At 43.7% G+C, this 22,207-nt stretch overlaps 1 protein-coding gene across 2 annotated transcripts in view; it reads left to right on the top strand.

Moving 5' to 3' along the window:
* CYFIP1 (cytoplasmic FMR1 interacting protein 1) overlaps positions 1-22,207 on the top strand; it is a 106,863-nt gene that overhangs the window by 48,758 nt on the left and 35,898 nt on the right. The window contains exons 14-23 of one of the 2 annotated variants that reach the window (XM_007098936.2): positions 91-257; positions 1,478-1,625; positions 2,860-3,013; positions 4,480-4,636; positions 5,824-5,920; positions 8,227-8,303; positions 8,402-8,510; positions 9,528-9,647; positions 11,688-11,887; positions 18,611-18,698. In XM_007098936.2, the coding sequence (XP_007098998.1) occupies positions 91-257; positions 1,478-1,625; positions 2,860-3,013; positions 4,480-4,636; positions 5,824-5,920; positions 8,227-8,303; positions 8,402-8,510; positions 9,528-9,647; positions 11,688-11,887; positions 18,611-18,698 (1,317 nt within the window). Of the gene's footprint in view, positions 1-90; positions 258-1,477; positions 1,626-2,439; positions 2,588-2,859; positions 3,014-4,479; positions 4,637-5,823; positions 5,921-8,226; positions 8,304-8,401; positions 8,511-9,527; positions 9,648-11,687; positions 11,888-18,610; positions 18,699-22,207 lie in introns of both variants that reach the window. The other variant, XM_042988310.1, reaches the window with a different exon arrangement.

Below are 22,207 nucleotides of genomic sequence, written 5' to 3'. Positions count from 1 at the left end.
GGCAGCTTCTAGGTGCAACTTGGCATCACCTGAGAAGGAGCCATCGCCTGTTCTCCTCCACCATACTGAAAGTCATGTGTCCCCCTGCAGGTGATCGCCATGATCAAAGGCCTGCAGGTGCTAATGGGCAGGATGGAGAGTGTGTTCAACCATGCCATCCGGCACACCGTCTATGCTGCGCTGCAGGACTTCTCCCAGGTTACCCTCCGGGAACCACTCAGGCAGGCCATCAAGAAGAAGAAGAATGTCATCCAGAGGTCAGCCTCAGTGTAATACCTCCCTGTGAGCTTGGAGTCCAAAACTGTTGAATTAGTTTAGTTTAAACAACCATATAGTTACATTTTCATAAATATGCTCAATGCATTTATATTCAACCTCCAAAATCCCTTCTGGTATATGTCCTCTAAATGTAATGCAGTGGGTACAATTATTCACCTGAACAATGTATAGTAAATCAACTACAGAATGTCTAAGCAGTGGAGCCACAGGGACAAGGGTGTATTTATCTTGGGGCAGGAGAGTGTCTCAAAATCTGTTTGATTATTCTAATCACCAGGCTTGTGGGGACAGGAAGCCCAGCATCACATTTTCCGTCTCAAAATGTGTTGTCTTTAAGTATTTTTGCTTCTGTTCTTTTTGGCCTGTCCTACAAATTGGCCAAAAAATACATAGATATTGCAGACATCTTGTAGCGATCCTGAGCTAGTTTTCTCTTAATATTTAGCCTTTTAAAGTTGTCTTTCAGAGACATTTATGTAAAATGAAGCTTACAAGGGCTCACAAGTGTATTGATTTCATTTTCTTGCTTTATAATTGATGTGTTTATCACCTGGCTTGGTATGATTTTTAGCATTAATAAAATTTTATACTGTGAGTCTTCCCATTTTGCTCATGCTTGCTGTAGTAGGAAGCTAACCACATGGGAAATGTATAGTCTAAGAGTAACTTGGGTTTTAACTAGAATTTTCACCACGAGATAGGATAGGTACATCTGCCAAGTGTGGTGCCTATGGGGGGGGGGGCGGTCTCCACATGGTGGGATGGGAGCATGTTTCAAATGTGTCTGAGACATAGACCCAGTCCCCACAGTTGTGTTGGTGACATGTTCCTTTAGAAATCAGGGAATCAGCCAAGGGAGGTCGAGTTTCAGCTCCCTAGGTGGATGTTTGTGGTCTGTCCTCTTGTTGCCCTTTGCATGACAGTGTTCAGGAAATAAAACACCACTTCCAGGCTAATTGATGCAAACTGCAGCTAAGTCAGATCTTCTGGGGCTACTAATGTCTCAGAGAAAACAGTCTATCCAAAGATAATTTCACTTTGAACTGGTCCATTATCATATCTCACACTGTCCCCAAAGGAAATTAGGTGTGAAAATTGGTTTTCCAGCTATGTATTAGGTGAGGAGATGCAGTGATTGTAAAAGTCCTGAAGCTATAAGTGCTCCATGCCTCACTGATGACTTGATGGGGCTGTTTAGTGTTCTGCAGGCCATCAGGAAGACCGTGTGTGACTGGGAGACGGGGCACGAGCCCTTCAATGACCCAGCCCTGCGGGGTGAGAAGGACCCCAAGAGTGGCTTCGACATCAAAGTACCCCGGCGTGCCGTGGGACCCTCCAGCACACAGGTTTTCATCCTCCCTGCTCCCCTGCTCTATCTGTTCCCCTGAGTGGGCTAACCCAAAGCTGAGGGTTGGTAAGCAAGACCAGGAGTAAAATGACATCACCACTTCTGCTCAAGATGATCAAGTATTGCCTGTGCCTTTTCTGCTCCTTGGTTCCCTGCCCAAGTGAATCTGGAGCATTCTTGTGATTCTCAGATTTGATCATTTGCATGCAGAACTTAATTTGACTGCATCAACTCCTATCACAAAAATGTGGGTGAAAGTCTACGTGTCCGTATTTATGCTGTGTTTCCTGATAGGTGTTTAAATGTGTGGTTATAATTTTTACATTGGGCGTAAAAATGATTGTTTCTGAAGATAAAACTTTTAGAAATTTAAGAATATACCTTTTTTGTATCCCTGGTCTTAAGCCACCACTGCTCTTCTCTCTCCTGCCATGCTCAGCCCCCTGCTCCCCAAAAGCAGCCTTATTCTGACTCTCATATCTGATTTAGTATGTCCTTCTGCTTTTCTCTTCCCATTTTGGGATGTAGTACTTCTTAACTCATCATTCTTCTGTTGAGGGCTTTTATAATCCCTTCTTGCCAATCTTTCAGAGAACTACCAGCAAAACATATTGTTGGCTGTAAATGAAACCTCTCAAATATCTGGGAGGAAAACATTTGGCCCACCCAAGGAAGACGCTTGTCCTGATTGTGTCCAGTGTGCATGCACCCTTCCCACCCTCCGTTCCCATGTGTGTCTCCCCACCCCATGATGTGTGTGTCCTGTGACTAACGGCTCTCTCCCACCTCTCCCCCCATCTATCCATGTCTAGCTCTACCTGGTGCGCACCATGGCGGAGTCCTTGAGCTCTGCCGAGCTGCTGAGGCAGCTCAAGTCTTTGGGCATGGAAAGACTCTTGCATGTGGTAAACGCGTTTCTGAGGCAGTCCTACACCTATCCGCCTCTTTTAACCTTTGGTGGTAAGACATCATTTGTTTTTCTTGTTGACATTATGGCACGGAGGTGAATTGCTCCGTTACAAGTTCTTTCTCACAGGCAGCACCAACTTGGCTACTTAGATGGGCGCCCAGACCCACTTTGAGGAGCTGGCATAGTGGTAGGCTTACTGCTGCAGCCTGGCTCTGGTCAGGGCATAGCACAGTAGTCTTTCTCTTGTGGTTTATCTGAGTTTGGTATAACTAATGTGCCATGTGTATTTTCTCCCCCACAAATGTTTCCTTGGATAATGCAGCTTTACATGGTGAGAACCATGCTAGAGTCCCTCATTGCAGACAAAAGTGGTTCCAAGAAAACCTTGAGAAGTAGCCTTGAGGGGCCCACCATATTGGACATAGAAAAATTTCATCGAGAGTCATTCTTCTACACTCACTTGATTAATTTCAGTGGTAAGAGCTACTGCTGACCAGCGTCTGGCCCAGCATGTTCTAACACTGCTAACACTGTCTAGAATGCTTCTGCTGACCATCCCTGCTGTGGTCCCCTCACACACCCAGACGATGATCCATGTTGTAACCTTCGTGGTATTTCCTTGCCTGTCGCTTTAAATGCACGGCTGGCAGGGCTCCTTCCATGTGGCGTTGCCCTTAGAAAGATGAGGGCCGTGGGCGTGCAGCTGGCTCTGTGACCTGAATGCAAAGCCTTTGTAACCCATACAAGGTTAGAAACACAGACAAATGTCATCTGTCACCTGGCTCGAGAACAAGATAGTGATGAATATGAGAAACAACCTCCATGAGCACTGATGTGTGGAAGGTGGCAAATCACCTTGACCAGGGCATTGGGTGGCTACCCTTTGTCAATTTGGAGTCTGTGTTTACTCCAGTGCTGCAGCAGCTTCCTCAGAGCAGGAAGCCTCTATCTTGGCTGGGAGTATAGTGGGTTTGGAGTAAATAGTAAGGCTTTTGTTTTTCACTTGTCAAATGATGGAAACTTTTTTAAAGTTTATTTATTTTGAGAGAGAGAGAGAGAGAGAGAGAGAGAGAGAGAGGAGTGGGGAGGGGCAGAGAGAGAGGGAGAAAGAAAGAATCCCAAGCATGCTCTGCACTGACAGTGCAGATGCGGGGCCCAAACTCATGAACCGTGAGATCATGACCTGAGCCAAAACCAAGAAGTCGGATGCCTAACTAAGCCACCCAGGCACCTGGAAACATTGTTTTTAAAAAAAATTTCTGTTTTGCATTAGATAGATTTGTATTGAATATGCATGTAATGCTGCGTCTTTATCCTAAAATAAAGTAACACGGTTTTTGTTTATCCTTTTATTATTTGTTTATTTACTTACTTAAGGTTTACTTATTTTTGAGAGAGTGAGAGAGACAGTGTGAGTGGGGGAGGGGCAGAGAGAGATGGAGACACAGAATCCGAAGCAGGCTCCAGGCTCTGAGCTGTCAACACAGAGCCCAACGTGGGGCTCAAACTCACAAACCGTGAGATGACCTGAGACAAAGTCAGATACTTAACCAACTGAGCCACCCAGGTTCCCTATTTCCCCTTTTAAAAAGGCCATTTTCCCCCTTCCCAGTCCCTCAAAGAAGCTCACAGGGTTGACAAGGTCCCATTGGCAGGTGGTGGTATACCAGACCAGCAGGGGCCAGATGCTGAATCTTCTCATTTTGTGAGCAGGAATGTGCAATGTCTAGGGTGGCTTTGCTTGCAGCCACTTCGTGGTTGTCTCATCCCTAGTGTGAGGTGCCGTGTGACCCCCCCCCCCGCTCATATCTGCTCCCGCATGGCTCACGGCTGAGATTGAAAGAGTCAGCATCTCACACATGCCCCCCTCCCACCTGAGATTGTCCTGCTGAGTCTTTTCTGCTTGCAGAAGATTAACGTGATGTCGTTTGAATCCTTCAAGAAACGCTGCAGCAGTGCTGTGACCTTTCACAGTTGTGGTTCCGAGAGTTCTTCCTGGAGCTGACAATGGGCAGGAGGATCCAGTTCCCCATTGAGATGTCCATGCCCTGGATCCTGACGGACCACATCCTAGAGACCAAGGAGGCATCCATGATGGAGTGAGTGCCCTGTGGGCCTGTTTTAGTTATTTGTGGTAACCAGGGTCCGTGGTGGCATTTGGGAGCTGGGAGAGGGAGGAAGGGGCTGGACTGTTTTCAGCACTTTATTTGAAGTTGTCATACTTGGGGTAAGACTTCAGAGATTAATACAAGTAACGGGTTTCTTGGCTTTAGACTCCAACTGGAACATAGCAGAAGTCATTAAGTCCCACCATGTCCAAGTAAGGCCCTGGGGACTCAGCTAAGATCAGCAAAAGATGTGGCCTGGCCTTTCGTGTGGCACAGCCTCTGAGCCAGAAGAATTTGGGAGAGAAAGTGTTAATTGAACAGCTTTGTTTTGTGGTCAAGACTCAGGGCCAACGGAGGGGATCAGAGATTTTGAAAACATGAGGTCCATGAAGGTAAACTAATAGAAAAGGGAGATGTCTTAGGAAGATTGGGAACTGACCCAGCAGGTTCTTCAACACACAGAGCAAATGTCTTTGTCTTTGCCTATGCACATCAGTTCTTATGTGGTGGTCAGGAGGGTGGCCTTCCACTTTCTCTGGAGTGGCCATATCCTCTGTTCTACAACACTGGAAATCTAATGCAGAGGCCTTGGCATGCCTCTTTGTCGCATATTTGAAGTTGAACTTGACCCCACTGCTCACACAGCCTCCCTTGCTGTGAGGTGGGAGTGGCCTTGTACACTCAGAGGATCCTTATTACTGGAGACCTCTGGCTGCTGCCTTCTGTCCAGACATGGGGCAGAGGGAAAGGGGCTTTCAAAAGCTATGCTGGTCATGGTCATGGTCAGCTGTAGGACCCGGGACCTTTATGTTTTTCTTGCTAAGTCAGACAGTTCATTCTTAGAAATAAGAAAATAACTTGTTTTTGTGGTTATAAAAAATACTGTATTCTGTGGTGAGAAACTTTAAACATAAATGAGAAGCTGCAGCTACAGGAGGCCCTTGTGGACCCAATGGGCCCTGGGCATGACCTCCATAAGTGTGTCCCATCTGTGGGATTGTCTGGCTTATTAGTCCATTAGGATCCTGGACAAAAACCTAGTTTGGTGTTTGAAGTAAGAACTGTTTTTCCTCATGTGAGAGGTCAACAATGAATGTTAAATTTCACTTGGAGTACGGGATGTGAGAGCCGAAAAGCCCTTTGTGGAAGGCTGGGCTGACCACTCGCCCCCTCTGCAGGTACGTCCTCTACTCCCTGGACCTGTACAATGACAGCGCACACTATGCCCTCACCAGGTTCAACAAGCAGTTTCTCTACGACGAAATTGAAGCAGAGGTGAGGGCCCAGGCACCTTTAACAAACTTTAATTTCCTTTTTCTCTGAGTGTTACAGGAAGCAGATTTTCTTTAATAGTACAGGAGGTTTAAACAATAGAATGAACTTTGAAATAAACATTTTGTAGTGAACCCTCCTATCTGTACTTTTCTCTCTGCATCTACACATGTGATGATTGACAGCATGTCATAAGCACCTGTTTCCTCACCTGTCTTCTGTTAAAAACACAGTTTAAAGCAGGTGCATCTACATAGTAGATGCACTGAACCAACCCCTATTTTATTTCTTTCATTTTAGTTTCTTAGTTTTGCATATTGTAAGTAATGCTTTGATGAACTTCCTTGCACCTAATTTTTTAACTGTGTTCAGTTATTTTTTGAGGACAAATTCCTATAAGTGGAATTATTAAATTTTTCTACATGTAGCTAAGGAGATAAATCTAAGGAGAAAATTTAAAAATTTTCTAGTTTAAGGTATAAGACAGTTTAAAGCTCAACAAATTACATTGTGCATCTCGATTTCCTTCTCTGCCTCCTCGCAAAAACTAAAAAACGCTTCTTAAGGGCAGACACCTGCAGGTCCTGTAGTGGTTCCCCTTTGAGCACATGGTGTCCTGTGAGCACCATGTGGGGTGGGGAGGCTAACCCTATTTGCAAGGGAGAATACAGTTTTAGGGGTGGAGTCATAGGGGTTTATCCATCCTGTGTGTCTTCACCAACCTCAGTGCTTAGAGCAGCCAGCCATGCTCCAGAGGATGCCACCACACACAGTAGTTCCTGGGACACACAGCCTGGTGGCAGAGCAGAACCCAAATACAATTAAACCACTGAGAACACTTGATAAAGAGAGACTTTTTCATACTCCTTTGCCTTTAAGAGACATGAAGCGTTTTTCTTCATCAGTAAGAAAGGTTCTGACATAATTCCAGTGGCTGTGTAGTGGTCACTCCTGGCCACACCATAATATATTTAATCTGCTGGTGTTAGACAATGAGTTTATTTCTTGGGGTGCCAGGGTGGCTCAGTCAATTGAGCGTCAGACCCTTGGTTTTGGCTCAGGTCATGATCTCATTCATGGTTTGTGGAATTGAGCCCTGCCTCAGCACAGAGCCTGCTTGGGATTCTCTCCCTCCCCTCTCTGTCTGCCCCTTCCCCACTTGCTCATGCTTGCTCTCTCAAAACAAATAATCTTAAAAAAAAAAATTGAGGTTGTTTTTTGTCTCTCTTTGCTAATAATTGCCTTTGTTTGCCTTAACAAAAGATTTTCTTTTAATTTTATATTCCCAGAACTTATTCATTTTATAACTGAAAGTTTGTACCTTTTGACCACTTTCACCCATTTTGCCTACCCTTACCCCTGCCTCTGGAAACCACCAGTCTGTTTTCTGTGCATTCTTTTTTTTTTTTAAGTTTATTTATTTTTGCAAGAGGGTGTGAGTGCTAGGCGGGGAGGGGCAGAGAGAGAGAGGGAGAGAGAGAGAATCCCAAGCAGGCTTTGTACTGTCAGTGCAGAGCCCAGTGTGGGGCTTGATCCCATGAACCATGAGATTATGACCTGAGCTAAAATCAAGAGTCCGCTCAACCGACTGAGCCACCAAGGCACCCCTCCCCCCTCTTTTTTTTTTTTTTTTTTTTTTAAGATTTCACACATGAGATTTGTCTTTCTTTGTTTGACTTACTTCAGTTAACATAATGCCCTTAGGGTCCATCCATATAGTTGCAAATGGTAGGATTTCTTTTTTTATGGCTGAATAGTATTCCATTATATATATATATATATATATATATATATATATATACACACACACACACACACACACACACATATATATATACCAAAATTTCTTTATATGTTCATCCATCAATGGACACTTAGGTTGCTTCCATGTCTTGGTTATTGTAAATAATGCTTCAGTGATCATGGGAGTGCAGATATCTTTTCAAGTTCGTGTTTTTAGTTTTTTTTTTTTTTTTTTTTTTTAACGTTTATTTATTTTTGAGACAGAGAGAGACAGAGCATGAACGGGGGAGGGTCAGAGAGAGAGGGAGACACAGAATCTGAAACAGGCTCTAGGCTCTGAGCTGTCAGCACAGAGCCCGACGTGGGGTTCGAACTCACGGACCGTGAGATCATGACCTGAGCCGAAGTCGGACGCTTAACCGACTGAGCCACCCAGGCACCCCTTTAGTTTTTTTGGATAAATACCCAAAAGTGGAATTTGCTGGATCAAAAGATTTTTTTTTTTGAAGTTGGGTTATTTGATCTTTAGGGAATAAAAATCTAATATATGCTTTCTTTTTCTTCAGGTGAATCTATGCTTTGACCAATTTGTTTATAAACTGGCAGACCAGATATTTGCATATTATAAGGTTATGGCAGGAAGGTATGTGGTTTATGATTTGGACATGAAATCTTGGGTTACTTGACATTTCCATTAAAATTCACAGCATATGAGAAATGTCTTCTCTTCCTCTCTACTAGTTTGCTTCTTGATAAACGTTTACGATCAGAATGCAAGAATCAAGGGGCAACGATCCATCTCCCGCCATCTAACCGCTATGAGACACTGCTTAAGCAGAGGCATGTGCAGGTGAGCCAGACCTCTCCTGGGGATGGTGAGGCATGGAGCCAGCACTGGAAATAGTGTGGTTTTCTTTGAGCTGACTGGGTATTAATAGATGTCAGTATGTTGTGTTACTGTGGAGAGATCCTTGTGAAGTGTTGAGATTTTAAAGACAGTTTCTTTTGGATACCCTGAAATACAGAGGAAGATTTGTAGCACTCTGCACCCTGTCCTGTTCTACCTCTGGGGAAAGGCATGGCCCCAGAGGGCTTGGGTCCTCTCTAAGAGCCCAAAATTCAGAACTTAGAAGGAATGAAGGTGAGAAACACTTGTCAGCTGAGTGTTACAGAAGAGCTCTCTCTTGGCCAGAACAAAGAATAAAAAATACAGTGTTTACTTTTGTTTCCTTAAAAACAGTATGTCAGAAAAATGAGTAAAATACAGAAAACTGTAGGGAAAAATGCATATAATTCTACAGATAATTACCATTCACATTTTGAGACATTTTCTACCAGCATTGTATCTATATGTTTATGTTATTGAAATGATATTGAGAAACACATATGTTTTTAGGATTCTGAAGTAGAGTGGGAATAATTTTCTCTTATTCATTCTTGTAATACTGTGAAAGTTAGGCATGTGCAGGCTGCTCTGTAGTGGGGGTTGGTCCTGAACACCATTGTGAGGGGTCCTAACTGACAGACCCAGAGTTTCAGGGTGTATGGTGAAACAGAGTTTCTCTCCATGATGTTAAGTATAAATTCAGCAAAGGATGCTACAAAAGTCCTTTATGGTTTTGACCTGAAGGAATTTTAGCTCTAGGAAAGTAGAGTATTTGATCATGACACCTATATATATAATTTGATCTAAAATGTTTACATTTTGTGTATTATTTGTTTTATCTTTTGGAATTGGATTCTGGAACAGATATATTTAATATCTGTATAGGTGTATAAGTATATAGATATACATATACATATATACATATACATATATACATTTGTTTTTTATTGCTCATTCTTTTTTCCTTTCTCCATCTTCCAGCTCCTGGGCAGATCCATAGACCTTAATCGCCTGATTACTCAGCGTGTTTCAGCAGCCATGTATAAGTCTCTGGAACTGGCCATTGGACGATTTGAAAGTGAAGACCTGACATCAATAGTTGTAAGTGCTCTCCCCTTTGTCAAGCTCAGCAGAAACTGGTCACAAGGATTGGAGCTAATTTTAATTTTGTGCTTATGATAAACTGAACCAATAGTAGGTTCAGTTTTTGCATAGAAATCAAAAGCTTTGCACTACTCGAGCTTGGCCTATCCTGAGTATCGTTTTTTAGTGTCTATTCTTATTGGCTGCAATTCTAAGATGACTTCAAAGAACAAATAGTCCTAACCTTGAATAAATTACACCTAACTATGGCAAGAGAATAAAAGAAGGAAAATTTGGGGCCTCTGGGTGGCTCAGTTAAGCATTTGACTCTTGGTTTTGGCTCAGGTCGTGATCTCACAGTTCATGAGTTCGAGCCCCATGTTGGGCTCTGTGCTGACAGCACAAAGCCTGCATGAGATATTCATTCTCTCTCTCTCTCTCTCTCTCTCTCCCTCTCTCTCCCTCTCCCTCTCTCTCTCTCTCCCTCTCTCTCCCTCTCTTTCCCCCTCTCCCTCTCCCTCCCCCCTCCCTCCCCAGCTCCTCTCTCTCTCTTTCTAAATAAATAATTTTTTTAAAAAAGGAAAATTTTAAAAATCAAAAAGAAATGAACACAGAGAAAAAGGATTTGAAAGAAAATCATATAGAAGATTAACAATGAAGATCCAACATACAATACATATCACAAGGGTCTCCGAAGAGAAAAACCAAAGCAGTGTGACCTGAAAATTGTGTTTCCAGGAAACATGGATAAAATTTAGTACATGCTATAAATATATATTAAAAGCCTGTGGCATGTGCCTGGGAAAACTGACCCAAAGTGGCCAATACCAAGGAATATTTCAGTGGAAGTATTAGATTTTTTTTTTAATGTTTATATTTTTGAGAGAGACAGAGCATGAGTGGGGAAGGGGCAGAGAGAGAGGGAGGTACAGAATCCAATGCAGTTTCCAGGCTGTCAGCACAGAGCCAGATGTGGAGCTCCATCTCATGAGATGCAAGATCATGACCTAAGTTGGAAGTCGGATGCTCAACCAACTGAGCCACCCAGGTGCCCCTGTAGAAGTATTAGATTTTAAAGGAAAAGAAAAAATTAATCTGGATATCTGAGCAGAGTGATAAGAGAAAGAAAATTTGTCTTCAGAGCTTTGTCTACAGCTATTCATGCCAGAAGCCAAGGAAAGGAAATGAGAATTAAGGATTTTATGCCAAACCAAATAGATCTTCCAAGAATGAAGGCTTCAGACATTGTTAGTGAACATGTAAGAACACAAGGAAGGTTGTTCATTACTAAAGACACAGTTTTGGCTAGAACAAGAGAGGCGTCAGTGAGCACTGGGCTTCAGCAACTTGGGTTCAAGCATCTCCACATAGGGTGAGCAGTGCTCCTCATATTCTTCCACAGAATCAGGATGACTACATAGATATCTTATATTCTTTGTCTTCATACTTGGTCTTTTAAAGCTGGTGTGTAACTCACATGTACAGTGCACCTCAGTTTGGACCAGCCATGTTCTCATTGCCATTATGTGGCCATTGGCTACTACAGTGGATAACACAGACCTAAGCATATTTATGAGCAAATTAGAAGTTTAGAAATCTGTCTGTGAATGCACTTGCTGACTGTGCTTTGTCGCTGTGCACAGTAAGAGAGGCTGACTCAGGCTGATGCCTGAGGACACATAGCATGCCAGCAGGGCAGGGGTGGATGCATCCTAGTGGTCTCTGCCCTAGGGGTGGTTGGAAGCCAGTGAGGGGGCAGTGTAGAGGTTTCCTTAGTGAAAAAAGGATGATTGCCCTGGAGGTGTGACCATGGTTAGGAGGGGTGTTTCCAAAAGAGTGGAGAGGACATAATGAATTTAGGTGTAAGAAGCAAGCTCCTGTGGCCTACTAGACCCCCACTGTGTATATTCTTGGCCTAGCTCACCAGCCTTACCTCTGTGTATCCTATTCTCTCCTACCCAGCCCACCCTAGCACCATGGCACTGCCCATGTAAGGAATGGGGGCCAATGAGCTGGGCTCAATTCTGTCCTCACACCCCTGTCTTTGTGGTCCTATAGGAGTTGGATGGCCTCTTGGAAATCAACCGCATGACCCACAAGCTGCTAAACAGGTACCTGACACTGGACAGCTTTGACGCCATGTTCCGGGAGGCCAACCACAATGTATCAGCGCCATATGGGAGAATCACCCTCCATGTCTTCTGGGAACTCAATTACGACTTCCTGCCCAACTACTGCTATAATGGCTCTACCAACCGGTGAGCATGTAACCTCATGGATAGTTTTGGATGCCCTTGCCAAAGGGTTCCTAAACAGGATATCTCTGGGCCTCCACATTGTCCATTAAGTTGCTGTCTTTTTCCCTGTTCCTATCATTTGTCACGTCCAGGGTACTCAGGCCCTCCCAGTCTCCTCTTTTTGCAAGTATAGCCTTAGGCCAGCCCCTGGGCATGTTTTATGGCTTTGCATGTAGAGACTGCACTGGGGCACTTGCTTGTAGGTCAGGGCAGGATCTCATGGTGCACGTGGACAATAGCTGCAGGGTCTGCACCATCTCCACCGTTGTCAGTCTACCTGATGTTGGAATATAGTGGGTGACTTTCTATTTTTCTTCCATTCTGGGATGTTGGGGTGTATGAAGATCAGTTGGTGAGCCACACTCTCACCAACCTACCATTTACTACTATGTTGAACGACATAAAAGTGGCCAGTTATGTGGGTGGCACGGTTGATAAGTGGTTTAGCCTCCTGATGTGGCCCAAATCCTGGGACAGCCCTGCCTTGGCCTCTGTGCACTGGGCAGCCACCTGTCCAGGTTTGTTCTCTGTGCTCTACTCTAAGCTGACCTTCTGCTCTGTGTCAGCATGTGCCAAAGACGTGTGTGTGTGTGTATGTATGTGTATTATGACCACTTTTTAAAAATCACTGTCTTTGGCTTTTCTGCTAGATCTGAACATCCCACCATGTATTAGCTGAATTGTTACTGACTTTCAAGCCCAGTTTTATGTCTCAAAGGACATACTGAGGACAGAAGGGAGGCCCTCCTGTGGTCTGATCATGTCTGCTATTGCCATTTTCTATTAGGACCTCAAGGTTGGATTTCCTTATAGGGACACAGGCTTGGCCCAAGGTGCATGGGGCTATGCCATCACACCAGCCCCAGGTGGCTGACACTTGCCAGGCAGCAGTAGTGGGAACGTGACCATAGCTTCCAGAGCCACAGGGGGAGGAGTCCCAGTCAGTCTCCTCAGATTAGGGGGCTTCTGGGCCTGGCTGGGCATATACCAGAACCAGACTTTACACACTACTCATCATTGTTTAACTTCTTTGAAGGTGTCTAGTCTCCTGAAACAGATATCTTTCAAATTGTTAGAGTCTGGATTAACTGAAAATATATTTTTATTACATAAATAATGCATTATAATTGTAGAAAAGCTAGAAATCATATATACATATATGAGGAGGAAAATAAATCCCTAGAGATTGCTTGCATTAAAAAATATATCGATGGGGGGGGCATCTGGGTGGCTCAGTTGGTTACTGAGGTTCAGGTCATGATCTTACGGTTCGTGAGTCCAAAGCCCCACATCAGGCTCTGAGCTATTAGCTCAGAGCCTGGAGCCTGTTTCACATTCTGTCTCTCTCTCTCTCTCTCTCTCTCTCTCTGCCCATCCCCTGCTTGTGCTCTCTCTTTTTCTCTCTAAATAAATAAACACTTAAAAAAATGTTTTGGGGCTCTTTGGGTGGCTCAGTTGGTTAATTTTCCGACTCGGGCTCAGTTCATGATCTCATGGTCATGAGATTAAGCCCTGTGTTCGGGCTCTGCACTGGGCATGGATCCGGCTTATGATTCTCTCTCTCCCTCTCTCTCTGCCCCTTCCCTACTCTCTCTTTCTCAAAATAAATGAATAAACATTTTTTAAAATGTGTATTTCTTCTACAGTTTTTGTCATACAGTCAGATATACATATATATTTTTTTATTTTGCAGAAATGAGTGCTATTAGGCATGCTATTATATACACATTCTTATTCCACATGATATATCACAAGGAGGGTCATTCTGTATTAGACTATAAATATGCTTTTCTGCTTCTGAAAATCTGTATAAGTCATGGCTGATGTTTGTAGGACCAAAGAGTTGTTTTGGTTGATCCATTTGGAACCTTTGGAATTAATTTCTGTTACCTTCCCTTAAATTGTTTTTGCCTTGTCAGGTGTCTCTGAAGGTTACATGCAGCAGAACTCCACTATCAGTAGGCTGAAAAAAGGTGTTATGGTGAGGTTGGAATTGGGCAACACAGGAAGTTGTGATTTTTTTTTGGTATTATTTTAGATTGTATTTTTTAAATGTTTATATTGAGAGAGGGAGAGAGAGAGAGAGAGAGAGAGAGAGAGTGTGTGTGTGTGTGTGTGTGTGTGTGTGTGTGTGTGTAGGGGAGGGGTAGAGGGAGAGAGAGAGAGACAGGGAATCCTAAGCAGGCTCCATGCTGTAAGCACAGAGCTCAGCCTGACTTGGGGCTCAAACTCACAAACTCTGAGATCATGACCTGAGCCAAAACCAAGAGTCAGTTGCTTAACCAACTGAGCTACCCAGGCTTTTTAAAAATTATCTAGCATTTGGTCTTCCTTTAAGGGATTTCTCAGAGATCTTGCAAAAGGAATAATGAAAGGTGTTCCCTGAGCCTCCTTTATGCCTGTTGGACTGCCCTGGTCTCCTTGGTGATGGTTCAATGGGTCAAGTCCTCAGAATTGATGTGAGCTGTGTAGAAGATCTGCAGAGGAGGATCAGGATTACATGATGATGAAAAGCCAGCATTTGTCATAAACTCTTGTGTTGAACTGCTATGTTTTCTGGAAGATACTTTAGACATATGAACACAAGTTTGGTGAGGAAGAGTGGAGTTAGGGAAATGGATCAAATTCTGAGTCCCTGCCCACCAAGATAGGCCCTTGTTGGATGCCCTGTTTGGGACTGATGATGGAGAACATCCCCCCATTCAAGGCTGCCTGGCCTGCTGGCAGTAGGGGTCTTATTGTCAAAGACAGAATTGACAGGGCTCAGGTTAGGAAGTTGGTACTATGAAGGGTAGAAAACCTCCAGGCCAGTGTCAGTTATAGGACCCTGGTAGAACTGTGTGAGGAACATTGAGGCATCCAATATGTAACTGAGGAGTGGTGTCAGGTCACACCTCAGCCCTCAGCTACCTGAGACCACACAATGTCTGATGTAAATGACAGTGAGCAGAAGGGGCAGCTTTGGGTGCTTTCATCTCTTGTGGCATATTTCTTCCATTGGCCCATGAGATGTGAATACCCCTGTTTGCAGAGTGAGCACAGAGCCCATGGAGGCTGTGAGTGGGCCCCACCTGTGTTGTAAGGAGGCTGCTCTGCCCACCAAGGCTCCTGAGAACTGAACTGGAATCCTGAGAAGACGGACAGAATTGTGTCACCCAGTATTTTAATTCCATCCCTGAGGGTTTTCTAAGAACTGTTCAAGGGAAACCAGAACTTCACTGGTTGCTTATTTTTGATTAGTGATTTTGCCTGATGGCTCTAGGAAGTGGTTTAGGGTAGCCTATGACTTAAATTTAACCTATACAGCTGATAATTGTGTGAAAATGCTATAGCTCTGGAAATAGGCAATGATTGGGATCAAAGTCAGGCCTCAGAGGGAGGAAGGCCACAGAGGAATGGGTGTGTCCTCAGTGCAGTGTACAATGAAGCAAAGGGCATTACTTTGTCCGTTACTGGTGATGTTAACTTCTGTCTTTTGGTTAGGATGGTGGCTGCCTGGTTTCTCCGCTGACATGTTATCATTTTTCTGCTTAGAATTTATAAGTAATTTATAGAGAGATGGTTGAGACTTCATAAATAAACTGTTCCTCATTAAAATTTGGCCTACTAGTTTTACCATCTGTTGATGATTCTTACCCAACTCAGTTATCATTATGGTGGTTGACAATGGTGATTTTCAAATGTCATCATTCCATGTATATATATTAGTTGGCCTTCAGCTATATATGTTGGCATATATTTATTTGTTTATTATAAGTAAAGAATTGCAGATTCTAACTCAGCATTGTAATCTGTTATTATCATGATTTGGTTTTTGTGGCTTAAATTGACCCCATTTTGGCCAGTGGGAGCCCCTTCCACCTGGTTTTGGTGTCCTATTAGCTATCCACATCATTTTGAAGCACTGCCCTACTTTCTGCACCACAAAAAGTTCCAGGTGCATCTTGTACTTCTCCTGCTCTATCTTGGCAATTTGTTATTTCTACAAGGATTCCTTTTAGTGGAGAATATTTTACAACTAGGCTTAATGTTTACAAAGTAAGTCTGGGTGTTAGATATGCTCATTGCTACTGGAATGTCATTGTTTCTAGACTCTTTTGATGTTCAGAGCTAGGGAGTACCTGACTATGTACTGTATTAAGTCCCTGTATTACCACAAACCTTGGGGCTTAAAACAACAAAAATTTATTTTCTCACAGTTCTGGAGGCTAGATATCCAAAACCAAGGTGTCAGCGGGGCTGTGCTTCTTCTGAGACTCTGGGTAGAGACTTTTCTTGCTTTTCCCCAGCTTCAGGTGGGTGGTCAGCAATTCTTGGCCTTCTTAGCATGCAGCTGTATCATTCCAGTCTCTGCCTCCTTAGACACATGCTGTTTTCCCTTCTTCCTACAAGGACATGAGTCATATTGGATCAAGGGCCTGCTCTGCTTCAGTATAACTTCATCTTGACTAATTACATCTGCAGTAGCCCCATTTCTAAATAAGATCACATTATGAGGTACTGGTAATTAGGACTTCAGATTATCTTTTTAGAGGACACAACCCCATAAAATGTTTATGTGGTGGAGGGTGGGGGTTGCTTCTCTGTAGCTGTCTACATGTTCTAACCCTGAATTCACACTAATATCTTCAATTCCAGTTCAGCACTGCAGTTCTCATTCTCGTTTTCTCCCTCCCTTTCCATTTTTATAACTCCTTTCTACAGTGAGAATCCTGTTTCGTTATTAGTATATTTACTCATTTGCTTAATTCTAGAAAATGCAGAAAATTCAAAATTACTAATCCTTTCCACCATGAACACAAGTCTACTAACTGGAATTCCATTTTTTTTTATCTTTACATTGAGTGTATATATACTCAATATATTTGACTATATTTATATATTACATATGTATATAAATATATAGTCAAAATACAGTGCTTAAACGTTATTTGGGATAATGAAGTAACAGGGTTTGGATATATCTTTTGCCTTAAACAAGTGAAAAATTTATGAAACCACTGTTTCATACATTGCCTATTTCTCTAGGGGAAAGGAAACAAAGGAGGTAAGCCCTATGACTTCCCTGGGTTTCTGCTTGGAAGCACTTTCTGGGCTTCAGTGTGGAAGGATGTGTCCCAAGTACAGCTTTGAAGTCTTATTTGGTAGAAGGGACAGATTGGAAACAGAGGATGCTGAGACAGCTGGAATTTGCGGGGCAGATTTGCAGTATGAGAGAAGAGAGAGCTGCATAGAGGAATAGCTCCTGAGACCAACTTAGGGGCCCTTTAGTCTTTGCTTGAATATTAAACTGTGTGTGCATTGTGGATTGTGGAAATCCATCTTTGTGGATCTCCACAAAGATGGGCAAAGAACAACTTTTTGGGGGCTCTAAGCTGAAGAATTCCCAGAGCTGACACAGAGCTAGGAGCCATCTGAGGCCCTGCCAGCAAGAATGGGGAGACCTCACCAAATACCTATGCATTCAGTAGAATTGCCAGAAGGGCCTGCCTTAGTACTAGCCCTAAGCTGTTTACAATACCATGCCACCCTAATTATGAAAGGTTCCAGCTGACTTGCAAGCAGTTTTAACATTCTGCCCAATATAACTCAACAGTCTTTAGAGGGTAACAACAAAATCCAGACACTCAAAAGCATGACATTTCTGTGTAAATGTACTCCCCTCAGATATGCATGTTCATTTCATGCACTGGTGGTATTATGCCAAGTACATCCTTTTTTATTTATTAAAGTGTAATATGTGTTAATCAAGTGCTTCATGTTTAATAGTTAGCAAATCCATGTAGTAATGATGCTTCTTTATAAAAGTTTTATAAGGTTTTTTGTTTTCTTTCTTTCTTTCTTTCTTTCTTTCTTTCTTGAGAGAGAGAGAGAGAGCAAGCAAGCAGGGGAGGGGCAGAGAGAGAGAGGGAGGGAGAGAATCCCAAGTAGGCTCCTCTGTGCTATCAGCACAACACAGAGCCGGACACGGGGCTCAGACCCATGAACTGTGAGATCGTGACCTGAGCCGATACCAAGAGCCAGACATTCAACCAACTGAGCCACCCAGGAGCCCCCAAAGTTTTATATGTTTAAATGAACTCTTCTGATATGAAAGTATTAGCCAAGCTTTTCATGTCCACTTTAAAATCCAAGCATTTGATTTTCAAGGTCTCCTAATCCATTATCAAGCCAGTATGTTGGCTAAATGAATGTGGTTATAAGTACTTAGTTTGCTCTTTCTTCCCATTAGCTTGTAACTAGTGATTCGAGTAACTGGATATCAGTGCCTGTATCTTCCTTCCCACTCCTATCCCCGAGGTCATCACCATGTCCAGAGGCCCAGCAAGGCCTGAGTACTAGGTTATTACCACTTGTCAATGGACTGCATTAGGCATGAAATGGTCCTGGTGCCAACAGACCAGACTGTCTTCCAGAGTTTGGAGACTGCTTATGCAGTGGTGGGCCTGGGTGTTCTCACTCTGTGAACTCTGGATACATGTATATCATATTTCAGAGTGTTTATATCATCCGTACTATGGTTTTTGATTTCTTAGAATTTTCCTATGTGATGATTGTATCAGTTAACTGTGAGGAAGATTTAACTGATGGGTAATGGAAAAGTTCTGAATTTTAAAGAAGTGCCATTAAATTTTTTTGTTTTCTTTTTCTTTTTTTTCTTTTCTTTTTATCCTTTTTGTTTAGATTTGTTCGGACAGTATTACCATTTTCTCAGGAATTTCAAAGAGATAAACAGCCTAATGCACAACCCCAGTATTTACATGGATCAAAGGTAGGTTCTTTTGTGTTTGTGTTAAAAAATTTTTTAAGTTCTCAATGAAGCATATTTTCTAGTTTAGTTTAATTCATGTTAGTTGCAGTGATTTAGATGTATCATGCCATGTGTGAAATGTTATTGTTTTCTTCCATTAGCATCTTCCTAAAAAGTAATAGTAGTGTTAGGACAGCCCTCTGGCTGTCGTAGGTGTCCAACTAGGCCTGGCCTCACTCCTGGCACTATAATAAGTGAGGTTGTCAGCAGATTTAATGGTTTAAAAATATCAAACCAGGAAAGTGTGGAATAGGCTCAGGGCCATATCTGTGACAGAGAGGGCAGGATATCTTGTCCAGGTGTGATGCCACGAAGGGAGGGGCTGAGGTGGGAGGGGGCGTGGAGAAAAGGGTTGACATCCAGAAACCACAGGCAAGCAGGCAAACTGGCAAAAGCCACAGAACCACTGCTGTCTAGTAAGGTAAGACAAGTGTCCAGGCTGAGGGTGGCTGAATTTGTAACAAGTTAAGAGTATTATTAAAGGTTAGTTTTGTTAATAATTAAAGCACTCTTAGGGTTTCATAAAAAAAAGACAAACCCTCTATAGTAAAAATGAGATAGATTTAATGAGCAGATATTTCCAAAAAATGTAGTAAAAAAAATAGGAATAGGTAACTGGCCTCACCAGTAATTAAAGAAAAATAAATGAGTGCACATGGGACTGTATGATTCTAGGGAGCCAGCTGAAATGTTTATCAATATTTAAATGTTCTCACTTGTAGGAAGCTGGACAGCTAAGGGAATAAATCAGACAAGTATAAAGTAAGGTCTGCTATGGGGGTGGTCATAACAACATTGTCATAAAAAATACGGAAGCAACCTAACTGACCATCAGGTAATACTCCAATAACTTACTGTCCACTGGAATACAGTCATCACAGGTAATTACATAGATTTTGTGATAGGTTGTGGGGGCTGTATTGTATTAAGTTGAAAAAAAAAAAAGATCACACTCCAAACAGAATATTCCTTATTACAAAAAGATAAACCCAGAGGAAAGATTAGTGGATGCTAAAAAGTGGCTGTCTCTGGGAGGGCTGAGTCTGAGAAACGTTTTCCTTTTCTGAACTCACTTTATGATGTGTGTGCATTGTTCTCACTAGTTATTTTAAGCTGTTCCCTCTGATGTTGGTGTCAGCCTCGGTCTCCACACAGCCTGTGGGCTGTGTGGGGAAGTGGATCATGGCCCCTGCCTGGTCATGGACACCAGCGCCTATAGCCTTAGAACCTAAAGCTCTGAGCAGCTGCTGCTTCATTCAGCTCTAAAGCTCTGAGGGGCTGAAGTTTGGGCAGTACCATCTCCATATTTTCTGCACATTCTTCTCACAGGTGAAGAAGTGAGCCTATTAATAATGACATAAAAGGACCACTCTTCACATCCCTAGTGCTGGCTCTCAGGAGGGTGTCAGAATTTCAGCCTTCCCTTCTGACTAGTTTTTGAAGAGACAAGTCCTTGGCTCACCCTCCTTTTCTCCCTTCAACTTCTCCAGGCTTGTGATGTCATCTCCCTTTGGCCACTTCTGTCTTAATCACAGCATCATAACACTTTACAAATTAATGTGACCATTTAAAGTTTTCAACCTGTCAGCCAAGAAGGAAATGGTAGATGTCTTAGTGGGATAAGCCAGAGGGTTAAGTAGAGGATATATTTGGGAGGAAGGGGAAACCAGTGTTGAGAGAACTAGAAACTGCCTGTGTTTTGCAAGGATATGTGGAACTTCAAGCTGAAATGGATGCTGTCTCTGTTTTCCACATTTGGGTGGTGCCATGTACTCTGCATTGTGTGTGGGAAGGGCATGTCCACTTGAGAAGCAGCATTCCTAGGATGCTGTGAAAGGAACTGTTGTGATAGAACCTTGGCTGGTTTTTAGAGAGGCCTTGCTCTAACAAGATCTGGATGCTGAGAAGGAACCAGCCCTGCACAGGACCCCGTGGGCCCGAGTCTCTGTCACAAGATGGGGGTGGGGAGGGGTGGTGTATGACAGGCAGCTTGGGCCGGGGTCTGAGGGAGGAACCAGGAGCAGATGGAGAATGATGCCAGGTGGGAAGATGTTATCCTAGTCCAGGCAGGAGGTGGTGCCTTGGACCAGGTGGCATTGACAGAGATAGAAGTAGCTAGACTCAAGGGGTATTTTGGAAGTGGATGTGACTGGACTTTGGCTAATAACCCAAAGATTGAAGGGGAGAGAAACGGAAGACCCAAAGATGTTTCCCAGGTTTCTGGCAGTTGGTGGGTGGAGGTGTCCATTTTTGAAGTCAGACAGGGCTAGATTTAGGAGGGTTAAAGGGAAGAGGCCTTTATCCCTGGGGCCTGTGTCCACTCCTCTTCCTAGGTCTGTCTGCTCTGCACGTCATAGACCTTACTGTGAGCGGGGGAGGATGCTGCCCTGCTGGGTGTCTGTTTTGGACACATCAGGCAGGTTTCATGGCTCACTCAGCTGAGGCAGAGGTTGTGGGAGTTGGTGGGCTGGGTTGGAGGATCATATTGCCCCGTTTGTTAGGGTCAGGATTTTGGCTGCTGTGTTAAGCCTAGTGATGATGACCAGGAGTGAAGAAGTCCAGATGTCATTGTTCTTTCTGCTGTGTTCTGGGACTGAGTGTCATTTTTAAAAATATTAAGTAATGTTTTTCTTCTACCTATACCAAGTTGCAGTCATAGTCTCAGGGCTCACTCAGCAAGTGTTTCCTGAGCATGTGCTGTGACCCAGGCTGCACCTGGCCTGAGCCAGGGAGCAGAGTTCTTGGCTCAGCAGGTGAGTGCAGGCCTTGTTCCACAGAGGCCTGAAGGTGTGGACTGGGCCCTGGTGTGCAGACAGGTACCAAGAGCCTGGGCAAGGGAAGGGCACCCCAGCAGTTTTGGGAGCATGGCCAGTGAGGCAGGGAGGGTGGAAAGGAGACTGAAGCTGTTGAGATACAAGCAGGGGGCCACATGTCCCTAGTCTCTCCCTTCCTCCCACTTGGCCAAAGATTTCTCGCCTGCAGAGGAGTCCCCAGCAGCACTGCCTCAGAGAAGGGAGGTGGAAGATAAAGCACCTGACTCAGTGCTGCCTCTGGGAAACCCCACTGGTCAGACAGGTGATGCTTATGATGGGACACGAAGCCCAAGCAATTAACAGACTCTGCTCCTGTCCCATGCCCAGGAGACACCCACACTCTGTGGACCCTGAGAGAAAGCTGTTCTCATGCTCTGAGCTGCTGGTCAAGTGTAGCTGGCAACAGGTGTAGACCTGTGTACATGTGTTGAATCTCAGGGCAGTCGAGGCTAGGACACAGGTCAGGAGCTGAGGGGCTGCTACCCCACATCACCTACACTAGGACATCCTTTTAGATGTCAGCTGATCTGAGAAGTAGAAGAGATGCTTCTAACCCATTCTTTCCTAATCTATTCTTTAGAGTGTGAACCTTTCATTTCTGTCTTCTTGTTTGCCTTCATTGCTGTCACTACAGATGGTAACTTGAACTTGATTGTG

The sequence above is a fragment of the Panthera tigris genome, chromosome B3, assembly GCF_018350195.1.
Source record: "Panthera tigris isolate Pti1 chromosome B3, P.tigris_Pti1_mat1.1, whole genome shotgun sequence".
Taxonomy (NCBI): Eukaryota; Metazoa; Chordata; class Mammalia; order Carnivora; family Felidae; genus Panthera; species Panthera tigris.
The sequence above is the reverse complement of the archived record's forward strand: the minus strand, read 5'-3'. Positions and strand labels throughout refer to the sequence as shown.